This window comes from Danio rerio, chromosome 5 (assembly GCF_052040795.2).
Source record: "Danio rerio strain M-AB ecotype USA chromosome 5, GRCz13ab, whole genome shotgun sequence".
In the NCBI taxonomy this organism is placed as follows: Eukaryota; Metazoa; Chordata; class Actinopteri; order Cypriniformes; family Danionidae; genus Danio; species Danio rerio.
Window position 1 is genome coordinate 61,499,937 of NC_141025.1, and position 12,033 is coordinate 61,511,969.

Genomic DNA, 12,033 nt, shown 5'->3' on the forward strand with positions numbered 1-12,033 from the left:
TGTGAATAGTACACACATGGATGGAAGGTTTGGGGTTCACCAGACCACTGGGAGAGAATAGCACCAACTCTAGCATCAGTCGCATCGACCTCCACTATGAAGGGTTGTGTGGGATCTGGATGGTGAAGAACAGGTTCAGTACTAAACACGACTTTTAAGTGTTAAAAAAGGCTTGGCGTGTTTCAGGGGTCCTGGTGAGCGAACGCCTTTGAGAAGGGAGGTTAATGGAGGTTAATGGAACTGAGAGAATACTATAGTTCTTAATGAAACATCAGTAAAAGTTGGCGAACCCAAGACACCTTTAACACTCTTTTAGGGTCTTGGGTTCCTCCCACTGGAAGACAGCGTCCATTTTACCTCTCTCCATGCTGACACTCTCAGCGAAGATCACATACTCGAGGAAGGAGATCGAGGGTTGATGGAATTCACATTTTTCAGCTTTCAAAAATAGATGGTTCTCTCTGAGACATTGGAGGATTTTCTGGACATGAGACTGGTGTTCTGCTAGATTATGGGAGTAGATTAAGATGCTGTCTTTGGCGAAACGATGGGGGAAGTCCCTGAAGCTCTCATTCATAAAGCTTTGGAATATGGAGGGACTGTTAGCTAGGCCAAAGGGCATTACCTGGTTCTCATAGTGACCGGAGGAAGTGATGAAAGCCGTTTTCCACTCATCCCCTTCCCGGATACGGATGAGATTTTATGTGCTTCGGAGGTCAGGCTTGCTGAATATTTGTATCTCACAGAGCTTTTCCAGAGTGGCCAGGACCAGAGAAAAGGGGTAAGGGAATTTGACTGTGGCAGTGTTCAAAACTCTGTAATCTATTCAGGATCTCAGTCCTCCATTTTTCTTAGCGACAAAGAAGAAGCTGGACATGGCTGGGGAGGTTGATGGCATTGACTATGTAATCTTACATCGCCTTGTGCTCAGGACGGGAGAGGGGATAAATCCTTCCATGCGGTAGTTTGGCGTTAGGCAGCAGGTCGCTACTACAGCCCCAGGACCGATGTGGGGGTAACTGTGTGGCTCGTTCCTTGCTGAAAACGTCGAGGTGGGGAGTGTAGATGGATGGAATGGAGATGGTTGAAGAGTGAGGAGAAGTTTCTATGGTGATGGAGTGGACTGAAAGGTAGTTCCAATTCAGAGTGTGAACAGTACGGGGAGTAATGTGACCATTGGTCATACAGGCTGAACTACATCCTATGTTCTCACCGGTGCTCCAATTTATATTGGGTTGATGTTGTGCAAGCCACAGCCTGCCCAGGATGACATCAACGTTGGCTTGAGAAAGAATGAGTAGGATTAACTTTTCTTGTTGATGCTAAGACTGAATGACTACTTCCTTGGTGCGTCGGGAGATTTTGCCATTGCCCAATGATAAGTCTTGTATGGTGGTTATTTTATATTGAGTTTTGTTACGTACTATTGGGGATATGATGTTTGACGATAAAGTTTGAGGAAATGTTACCAGTTACCAGCCACTCCAGAATTCACCAGGACATGTATGAGGATGATACAAGAATTGAGCTTGTATATATGGTATTTGGGATAGATTTAGAGTAACTTTACTCATCATCAGTCGAGGCGGGCGGACATGGCAAGCCGAGATGAGATTCTCCACAGTAGAGGCAAAGTCGATTACGGATCCGTCGCAACCATTCGGCAGATTCCAGACAATAAGCATCAGTAATCCTGTGCTCTTCTGTGTCCTGTGGTGGTGATGGAGCTATAGTGGGTGAAACAGGGTAAACAAATAAAGAGAAGGGACAGGCCGAGAGGTGCTGTGACACTGATGTGTCTTAATAAAGACTCTGATGTGTTTTAATAAAGCTTTCAAGGTTGGCGTTGTCATCATAAATTACCATCTGTTTACGGATCAGGGGCTTTAAACCTTTTCGGTAAGCAAAGAGGAGGGCCACTTGATTCCAACTGTTACTAGCAGCGAGTGCTCAGAATTGCAAAGTAAATTCATGAATGGTTGAATTACCTTGTTTTAGGTTTATTACTTACGAAGAATGTGGGTTAAACAAACAGCAACTAGACTATTTACAGATTTTCTGCAAGTTTCACTAGGTTAAATTGAAGACTATTAAGCTTTTTGTTTATATTATTGTGTTTAATATGGCACCCAGATCTTTTACAGTAGAGCTTAGACTGGTACATATTGTATCTCTTTAATTGAAGGTTGAGTTGTGAGATCTGTTGTATCCACAATTTTGGCCCAATAAATAAAACTTCTATTTTGTCTGAATTTAAAAAAGTAAATTGTTTGTCATCCCTTTTTTTTTTTACATATTTCATATACTCAGTTAGCTTAAACAGTTCAGATGTTTCATCAGGTTTTGTTGAAATATATAATTGAGCATCATCTGCATAGCAGTGAAAGCTGATCCTGTGTCTTCCTATAATGTTTCCCAGGGGTAGCATGTATATTGTAACCAACAAGGACTAAATCTTGAGGCACTCCATGTTTCATTGGCCTGACTTGTGAAAGCTGTCCCTTCATATTAACAAACTGGTAATGGTCAGTTAAGTTTGACTCAAACCATTGTAAAGCTTGTCCCTGGACACACATAAAATATAAGGTGTCTATAAGAATATCATGATCGAGTGTCAACTGCAACTTTGAGGTCAAGTAAAACTTGCTTATTTTTGCTAAAGCCGTTTCCGTACTGTGATGAGGCCTGAAATCTGACTGAAACACTTTAAAAACATTGTTCATCTATGAAAAGGGGCATAATCGGACAGAAATCATTTTTTAAATAATTTTAAATAGGCCTATAATTAGCTAAGTTACTGGGATCAAGTTGTGGTTTCTAAATAAGAGGTTTAATAAAAGCCAGCTTGGAAGGGTTTGGAATGTAAATATAAAGAAGTGATAAATTAATATAAATAGAAATGACTTATACCTGAAATAGTGATTCATCTGACCACAGTTCATGTTTCCACTTTGTGATGGTCCACTTTGTGATGGTCCTTCCCAGATGCCTTTGAGCTTAAAGAAGTTAATGGCGCTTCTGGACAGTGTTAACATTGGGCTTTCTTTTGGCACAGTACAGTTTTCACTGGCATTTGTGGCTGTAACTATGTAATGTGGTACTTGATAAAGCTTTGCCAAAGCAGTCCTGAGCCCATGTGGTGATATTGCTTATAGATTAATGAGGATTCTTGGTGTCATCTAAAGGATTGGAGATCCCTTAAAAAATGCAACTTGCTCTTACAAGGAATGGCAAAATATAACAAAAGTGAATTTGGACATTTACCCTCAAGTGCACATGCCCCATTGTTGCTCTGGGGTCCTAGCTACACTCCTTCTCCTCAGCTTAAAGGGCACCTAGGATGAAAATCATTGTTTGGAAGCTATTTGGATAGAACTGTGTGTATGTATAGTGTGTCCACAGTCATATTGGGGTGATATAAATACAATAAGTCTCTTCTTTTAAATTTTGACTGTAAAATAGGATCCAAATTCCTCCCATTTTGAGGCCTATCGTAATGTGAGATAAGAGTGTGGTTTCCCTGCTTACCAAATTGACAGCTGCAAATTAACATGTCTCTGTAGCAATGAGAATATTTTATATCAACAAGACAGGATGTGTGCAAAGCAACTGGGATTAAAAGTTCTGTTAAGCCCTCTGTGATCATCAATCATCATCAAAAGTGAAAAAGAATGAGTTTTACAAGTTTAAAACTGCATGTTTGTAATGAATTACAGCGATTTTACCGTCTTTATCACCACAGCCACATGTCAGTACAATTATAAAAGAAGACTCTTTATTGTGTACATTAACATTACAAATATCAATACAGCAGTGGATATTAACATGTGTCCTGTGATATTTACCATGCAAAACAGTGCAAGTTAAATGTGGGCTCTCTCTCTCTCTCTCTCTCTCTGTGTGTGTGTGTGTGTGTGTGTGTGTGTGTGTGTGTGTGTGTGTGTGTGTGTGTGTGTGTGTGTGTGCGTGTGTGTGTGTGTGTGTGTGTGTGTGAACTTTGTAATGACTTTGTGTGTGACACATTGTGGCAGAAAAGCTTCAATTAACTCCACTACCAATACATCAAACAACCATTGGGAAAGTTCTTGATGTAGCATTTCTCACAAACTTTACATTTGAGGGTGTTTTAAGATGAAACTTTACAGACAAAAAAAGACTTCTCCTAAATCTTGAAAAAGGGGTAAAATATGGGCCCTTTTAAATGTTCTGTAACTGATAGGTTTTAGTTTTGGATGATCAGGATGATAGCTGGTAAACAAATGTTTGACATCATATCTGTTTCCATATTGCGTATTGAGTATTGTAATAAAAAGAAATAATAATTATAATCTATGATCCGTTCTTCTTCTTCTTGTTATTATTACTATTATTGTTGTTATTATTAATAATATATATATATATATATATATATATATATATATATATATATATATATATATATATATATATATATATATATATCTTTTTTGCAGTTCTATTTAAGTCTTGGAGGTGCCATTTTTATCTTTAAAAGTTTTTCATCCCATTTCCATGTTCTTTGTGTCTAGAGAGGCTCAGCAGTTTGTGGATAAATTTGAAGGTGCTTTGGGCAAAGGGAAAGGCAGAAAGCTGTATGCCTACAAAGTTATGATGATGAAGGTAAGAATATGTAAATCTCAGCATTTTGCAATTGTTATTATTTCTGTTGAAAACAAAACAATCCTGTTTTAACAGATCGAAAACACCACTCGTGTTTTCTTGAAAAATGTAAAAATCTAATACCTTGCAACATTCTAATTTTCCTGGCATGCTTTGTGTCTCATCATATAGAAATGGATAAAGTTTAAAAGGGATTTTGAAAATTTTAGAACGGCTTGCATCCCATGGGAGCGGAAAATAAAGGAAGTTGAGAGTATGTACTAAAGCATTTTCCACTCACTCATATTGCACACAGGAATTCTGCACATTACTTCAAATGTCTTACTAAAGATAGAGAATGATTTCTATAAGCTGTACAGAAATAGAATCATATATAAATGTTGCAAGTAATTCTGTATTTTGAGCCTTGGCAATGTTTCATCGATTTGTAGGTCACTTTGGCTCCTCTGTTGCTTCATACTTTATTTTCCTCCGTTGGATGTATGGCATGAACTTGGTCCTCTTCAGCTTAACTTTTGGCCTGGTTGTGATACCAGAGGTAAGTGTATTGTCTTTTTTCCCCTGTACCCAACAATTAAATGATGCTGTTTTGCTTACAGTATATTTAAACATATGAACATTTCAAACAAGGTTCTCATGGGACTTCCATATGGGTCCATTCCTCGGAAAACTGTGCCGAGAGAAGACCAAGATACTGCAATGGACTATTCTGTTCTTACGGATTTCAATGTAAGATAAGCAAATATGTATGATATAATGGGGTCTAAAAGTATGAGACCGCAATTGAAAGTGAAAAGTCACAGTGTAATATGAATGTTCTTTGCCTTTTTTTTTTTTTTTGGTAATCTTTTTGACAACAGCACTCAAGATGCATGAGCTCTACAAGTTGTACTAACATCTTATGATTCATTTCTCCAACATGTTTTAAGAATCCAACAAATATCTTATGCTTCACTGCACCATTTTTTAGATAATTAGTTTTCCAATTTTACTTACTTCATTGGTGACCAACGAAGCAAGAAAATCAGAATATGAAATATTTCATTTGCTTTATTGACCTTATTCTAAAATGCGGAAGTGCGCCTGTTTTCGCGATTGTCTTAGAACATCCGTTTCAGTCGCCTATGGGAGAAATGACAAAGAATAATAAACGGCAAAAAACGGTTAAACTACTTGCTCTACAAACAAATGTTTGCATGACTATATAGACTATGTAGAATAATATAACAAGAAAATATCAGTTTGCAACATCAAACAGCGAAACGAGCAGTTTTTAATGTCTAAAAATGAATGGAAGTGAATGAGACCGGAAATCTCGTGCCAAAAAGATTCAAATGGCAGCGCCCGCTCGTCTGCGGAGAATAAGGTCAATATGCTGGCTTTCAAATAAGATTTTCAGTTTACTTATGGGTTTAAATTGGACTTTTTTTCGTCAGTCTCAAACTTTTGACCCTGTGTATATATGCTTATTTTCTTTGAAAACTGCTTGAAAGAATTGGAGAGTTACACAGTGTATGCCATATTTCTTAGTGTCTTAACATAAATACATGTTTATCCATAACTCTTTTTGATGCCTTCTGTTTAACAGGGTTACTGCAAGTACTCAGTACTTTTCTATGGCTACTATAATAACCAGAGAACCATTGGCTTCCTGAAGTTTCGTCTCCCTCTGTCCTACCTCATGGTGGGCATTGGGACCTTCGGGTATAGCCTCATGGTTGTGATCAGAACGTGAGTCCCTCTTTCATTCATTGCTAGATGTTGTAGCAATGACATGAAATGTTCTTGAGAAATATGTGATTATGAATTTCTATGCCTGTAAAAAAGAGCATAATTGTTGTCCCTCAGTGACAAAAGGTTTTATAGGTAGAAAACAGTTAATTGTCTTTGATTCTATATCCGAGATAATTAAACCGATTAATTGTGTGATTGTATTAGACAGCTGATACAGAAAACATAATACATACTTGATTTTAAAGGTGAAGTGTTTAATTACTGGAAATAAGCTTAATGGTGTTTTCAACCTGCTTCTACTTCATAGTAACAACAAATAAAGTTTGAATTTTTTAATTACAAAAAGTAAAGTCAGTGAACTGGACAGATATTCACAATTTTGAACACATAAAAGTAGCTTGCTCTATGATAATAACAATCTTCCCTTCCACCCATTGAAATTAGGAGAGACTATTTTATTTTGAACAATGATGCTCATATAATGTTTTCGAAGTGTTCAAATCAGTCTACGTTCATCTCTTTAGCTCAAATCGGGACAGCAGACATTGTAAGTCTACTCTTTTATAAACACCTCACCTTTAAAATGAAATCTTCACTCCAGTCAGCATAGCAGTACGATTGTGTGATTTATTAGTATTATTAAACCCTTGTTGTTATTTTGAATGCAATTGGAAATTGCGCTTCTGTTATCCTGCCGGCGAGAATGGATTCTCTACAAGTGTTGAATAAAGTCCACTCTCGCTGTTAGGATGGCTAAAAACGCAGATGTGGGGGGAGGGGACGGAGAAGACAATGAGTTCACCTTTGCCTGGAAGATGTTCACCAGCTGGGATTATCTTATTGGGAACGCTGAGACAGCTGACAATAAATACGCCTCCATCACCACCAGCTTCAAAGTATGTGCTTATGTGCATTTGTGGAAATGATTGGGTAGGTGTTCATGTATGTGTGCTGACCACAGCAGTTTTTTTCACAGTGTTGTGGTTATTTCAGACATCTGAGAAGGTCAACTCTCTAAAAGACAAAGATTTATGAATATATATATATATATATATATATATCCTAAATGCTCTGTAGTTCCACTATGTGTTTTTCTCAGTTGAGATGTTCTAATGCATTCTACAGGAATCCATTGTGGATGAGCAGGAGAACCAAAAGGATGAAAACATTCATCTGAGAAGATTCTTACGTGTCCTAGCCAACTTTCTCATCACCTGTACATTGGGTGGAAGTGGCTATCTCATCTATTTTGTAGTCAAACGCTCTCAAGAGTTTCAAAACATGGACAACCTCTCATGGTATGAGAAGAATGAGGTAAAGATATACACGTCCAGATTTAATATCTTTTCTTGATCTGATATTTTTATTTTTTGCATTGACAAAAACTGATATGCATTTATATGATTAAAATAAATTTACCTATCAATTAAAAAAAAAAAAAACATTCTAGCATCAGACTGTGCACATACACTACCTGACAAAAGTTGTCACCTCCCCAAGTTTTCGGAACAACAAATAATAACTTGACTTCCAGTGGATCATTTGGTATCAGAAATGTCTTATATGAATAGCAAAGGCCTCTAGATTATGCTTATGTTACTAAAATCAAATATGATCATGCCTTGATTTTTAATGATTTATAAAATATGATCATGCCTTGATTTTTAATGATTTCATTAAGGACAGTAAGGTCTGACTTTGCTTAGGCAAAAGTCTTGTAACTTAAGAGAAATAATGTAGGGTATAAATAATAATAAAGTCATTGTGCTGTGGAAAAATAATGAATATTGTGTATGACTTCCATAAGCTTAGAGGACTGCATCCATACATCTTTGCAATGACTCAAATAACTTATTAATAAAGTCATCTGGAATGTTTGTAATGTAATAGGCAGCACAAATGTTTTGATAATTGTGATGTTGCCATCCACTCTTCAGATCTCTCGCACAACCCCCATACTGAATGTAACCCCAAACCATGATTTTTTCCTTCACCAGACTTGACTGAAATCTCTGGGAATCTTTGGTCTATGCGGATTCCAATAGATCTATTATAGTATTTATGATGTATGAGATGCAGTTCAACAGATGATTCATCAGAAAAATTTATTTTCTGCCACATTTTGTATATTATCAAATAGAAGTTATTATTTCTTGCTCTTACAAAAGGTATCGATGACAAGACTTTTGTTATATATATATATATAAGCAAACTGGATATATGATATTCAAGTTAATTTTTTTATTTCACATATATAAAATATAAAACTTTACGGTTGAATTTATATATATGTTTTAACCACCATAATTAAAATATGTAAATATATTAGCTATAATATATGTTTTATATATGTTATTTTTTAAAATTATATTTAATAAATTTGAACATAATTGCATGTATAGTGCATCCGGAAAGTATTTACTGTCGCTTCCCTTCCAACCTGACAGACCTTGAGAGGTACTGCAAAAAGGAATGGGCAAAAATTCCCAAAGACAGGTGTGCCAAGCTTGTGGCATCATATTCATTGTGACTTGAGGCTGTACCAACTATATCAACAAAGTACTAAGCAAAGGCTGTAAATACTTATTTACATGTGATGTCAGGATTGTATTTATAATAAATTTGCAACAATTTCAAAAAATCTTTTTTCACATTGTCATCATGGGGTATTATGTGTAGATTTTTAAGGAAATCAATGAATTTAATCCATTTTGGAATATGGCTGTAACATAATAAATGTGGAAAAAGTGAAGCGCTATGAATACTTTATGGATGCACTGTATTTGTCAACCCAGACTCTCTGAAAATTTAGTCCAGCGGACGTTTCTGGAGACCGCGAAATACGTCCCGGGAGGTAAAAATGGCTGCATTTAATTTTTTTAAGCGTATGCTACGGGGCGGTGTGACGCCGTTCCCTTTCGCACTTGCCGGCTGACCGCTTACCTCCGTGTGGAGGGCTTTCCCGCTGCAGTCAGTTTGTCCGCTCAGCTCAGCGTTTGCGTTGGCGGACTTCAGATACAGAGAGGAGGAGTTGACAAAGGCGTTCGAGTCCGGGGAAGAGTGGTTCCAGAAACCAGGTAAGACAAAAACAGAATCCAAAAAATAAAGCGAACGAGTTCATAACAGGGTGAGAACACGGTGAAATCCGAAAACGTGGTAAAAAAAAACAACAAAAAAAAAAACAGACGAGGGTTTTTCTTTTTCTAGATGGCTTTTATAAAATGTTGCTCGGGTTTAGGGAAGTGAGCGGGCGGGCAGGTCAATCGGTAAAACTGGCTGGGTTCAGGGAAGGAGAAGGGTGGTTCAGCCGATTGGCTGGTCGCACAGTCAATCATTTGCTCAGTGAGACAGAGGCCTCTGGTGGGTTGACGCGAGAACAGCGCAGGCGCGAACGGCACTTACAAGAGACTTTCGAGATACGAAAAAGTGCACACAGCGGCCTCTAGCGGATTCGCGAAAACAAAAACTGCACAAATACGAACCTCCCGAGATGTATTTCGCGGTCTCCAGAAACGTCTGCTGGACTACGTTTTCAGAATAAGCCTGGGTTGGTATTTGTAATCCCAAAGGTTGAATAAAATTAATATGTAGGTGACAATTTTTGCAATATTTTCAAATAAATGTTGTATATATGGCCTCTATAATAAAAATACAAATATGAAATTGTATTTTATATATGTGATTTGCTTATATATTTATATGCATCATTTGTCTATATGTGTTGGATTCAAATCCAAACACCTTTCAAAACTTATAAAATACATTTTTTAAAAGGTTGGTTTGTTTCAACACAAATTTGTGGAAAATATGGACAAGCCCAATAATTTTGATTAAATTTTACTATATAAGAAAATTTATATTAAAAAAAAATGTATCCGAGTTGGCTGGCTCTGTCCATTTTACACAATTTTGGTTGATACAATCCAGCATATTTTAGATTGATACTAGTTCACATGTAATATGTACACTGATGTGTGATGTAATAACAATAATTTTTTATTTCAGCTTGAGATCATCATGTCTCTGTTGGGACTGGTGGGTCCAATGCTCTTTGAGACCATCGCAGAGTTGGAGGAGTACCATCCACGTATCGCTCTCAAGTGGCAACTTGGACGTATATTTGCACTCTTTCTTGGCAATCTCTACACATTTTTGCTGGCTCTGTTTGATGAGGTCAATGCAAAAGTAGGTTTTATAACAATAACATCACTTATTTGCTGTCCATGCAAAGTAGTGAAAATTAGATTTTTTTAACTGTCCAAATATATTTTTGCTTAAAGCTTGAAGAAGAGGAGTCTATAAAAAATGCCAGCATTTGGTTCTTGAAGGAGTACTATGCCAACTACACAGCCAACAACCCAAATGACACAGGCACTCCACCTCCTATCAACCCAGCGGATGCCATCAGAGGCCCATGCTGGGAAACCACAGTGGGAGTAGTATGTGTCTTGAGTTAATTGTCCAGCACAAAGAGACAGCAGAATCATCTATTAAGTATATAGTGAATAATTGACAAGGCAGATTGTTTGCATATTTGTAGTGCCTTTTTTATTAATGGTCAAAATAAAAGCTTTTAATCATTCCCACCCTATCATTAGGAGTTTGTGAAGCTGACTATATCAGATATACAGGTGACATATCTGACCATCCTCATCGGTGATTTCTTGAGAGCGTTCATTGTACGTTTCCTGAACTATTGCTGGTGCTGGGATCTGGAAGCCGGATGGGTAAACTTTTTATATAAGATTATCACTTGTCTAATCTTAAGGTTTTGATGATTAACAGCTTTTTTATGTTTGTTTGTTTGCTTCTCAGCCTTCCTATGGTGAATTTGACATAAGCGGCAATGTGCTTGGTTTGGTATTTAACCAAGGAATGATCTGGTAGGAACAAAATTACATAGATTTTGGTACAATACTTAGTTTTATGCACAATACACTTCTTTCTGTTTGAATATTATGCATAAAACATTTAAGATCTAGTGAAAATAATTTGCTGGTTATTCAATGCTGAATAGGCAATCCTTTTTACTAAATTATCTGAAACTATTTGCATTGAATATGCACTGTAGGTATCTTAAACCTTAAAGTATTTGTAAAACATATATAATATGTCATCAAAAGAGTATAGTTCACCTAATAACTTTAATTGGGTTATTAATTACGTAGCTTTATGTAACTGCAACCCACTTGTATTCTGATGATTTGCCCATCTTCAGAATGCAAATGAAAATATTTTGGAGGAAATTCAAGAGCTCCCACATCCTCTATTGTCAGCAATAGTCCTGACTTGTTCAAAGTCAAGAAAGATACCAAAATGTGATCTCTGTGGTTCAATAAAGCTGAAAATACTTTTGTGTGCACAAAAATAATGAATTCATTCCATGGCTTCTTCTCCTCAGTGTAAGAATACACTGATGTATACCTCCGATGCCTGTGCACAACTTAATCAGTTTGAAATAAATCACAAGTGTATGCGAGGTATACATGATCAGTTTGAATGAGCATGACACACATACAGAACATAGTACTTCCAATTAAAAACCACTGACAATGTATGCTTTGTTTGAGGATGCTTTTTGGTATTTGTCTGAGCTTTGAATGGGTTGGGACTGTTGCTGTCTTTAGAAAATGAGGGAGCCCTCAGGTTTAATTTAAAATA

At 36.8% G+C, this 12,033-nt stretch overlaps 1 protein-coding gene across 1 annotated transcript in view; it reads left to right on the forward strand.

Moving 5' to 3' along the window:
• Window positions 1–12,033, forward strand: part of tmc2a (transmembrane channel-like 2a) — a 30,411-nt gene that overhangs the window by 12,203 nt on the left and 6,175 nt on the right. The window contains 11 exon segments of the mRNA NM_001302237.1: window positions 4,548–4,638; window positions 4,810–4,891; window positions 5,070–5,176; window positions 5,269–5,367; window positions 6,227–6,369; window positions 7,121–7,268; window positions 7,498–7,686; window positions 10,378–10,557; window positions 10,653–10,811; window positions 10,971–11,099; window positions 11,188–11,255. Of these exon segments, the coding sequence (NP_001289166.1) occupies window positions 4,548–4,638; window positions 4,810–4,891; window positions 5,070–5,176; window positions 5,269–5,367; window positions 6,227–6,369; window positions 7,121–7,268; window positions 7,498–7,686; window positions 10,378–10,557; window positions 10,653–10,811; window positions 10,971–11,099; window positions 11,188–11,255 (1,395 nt within the window).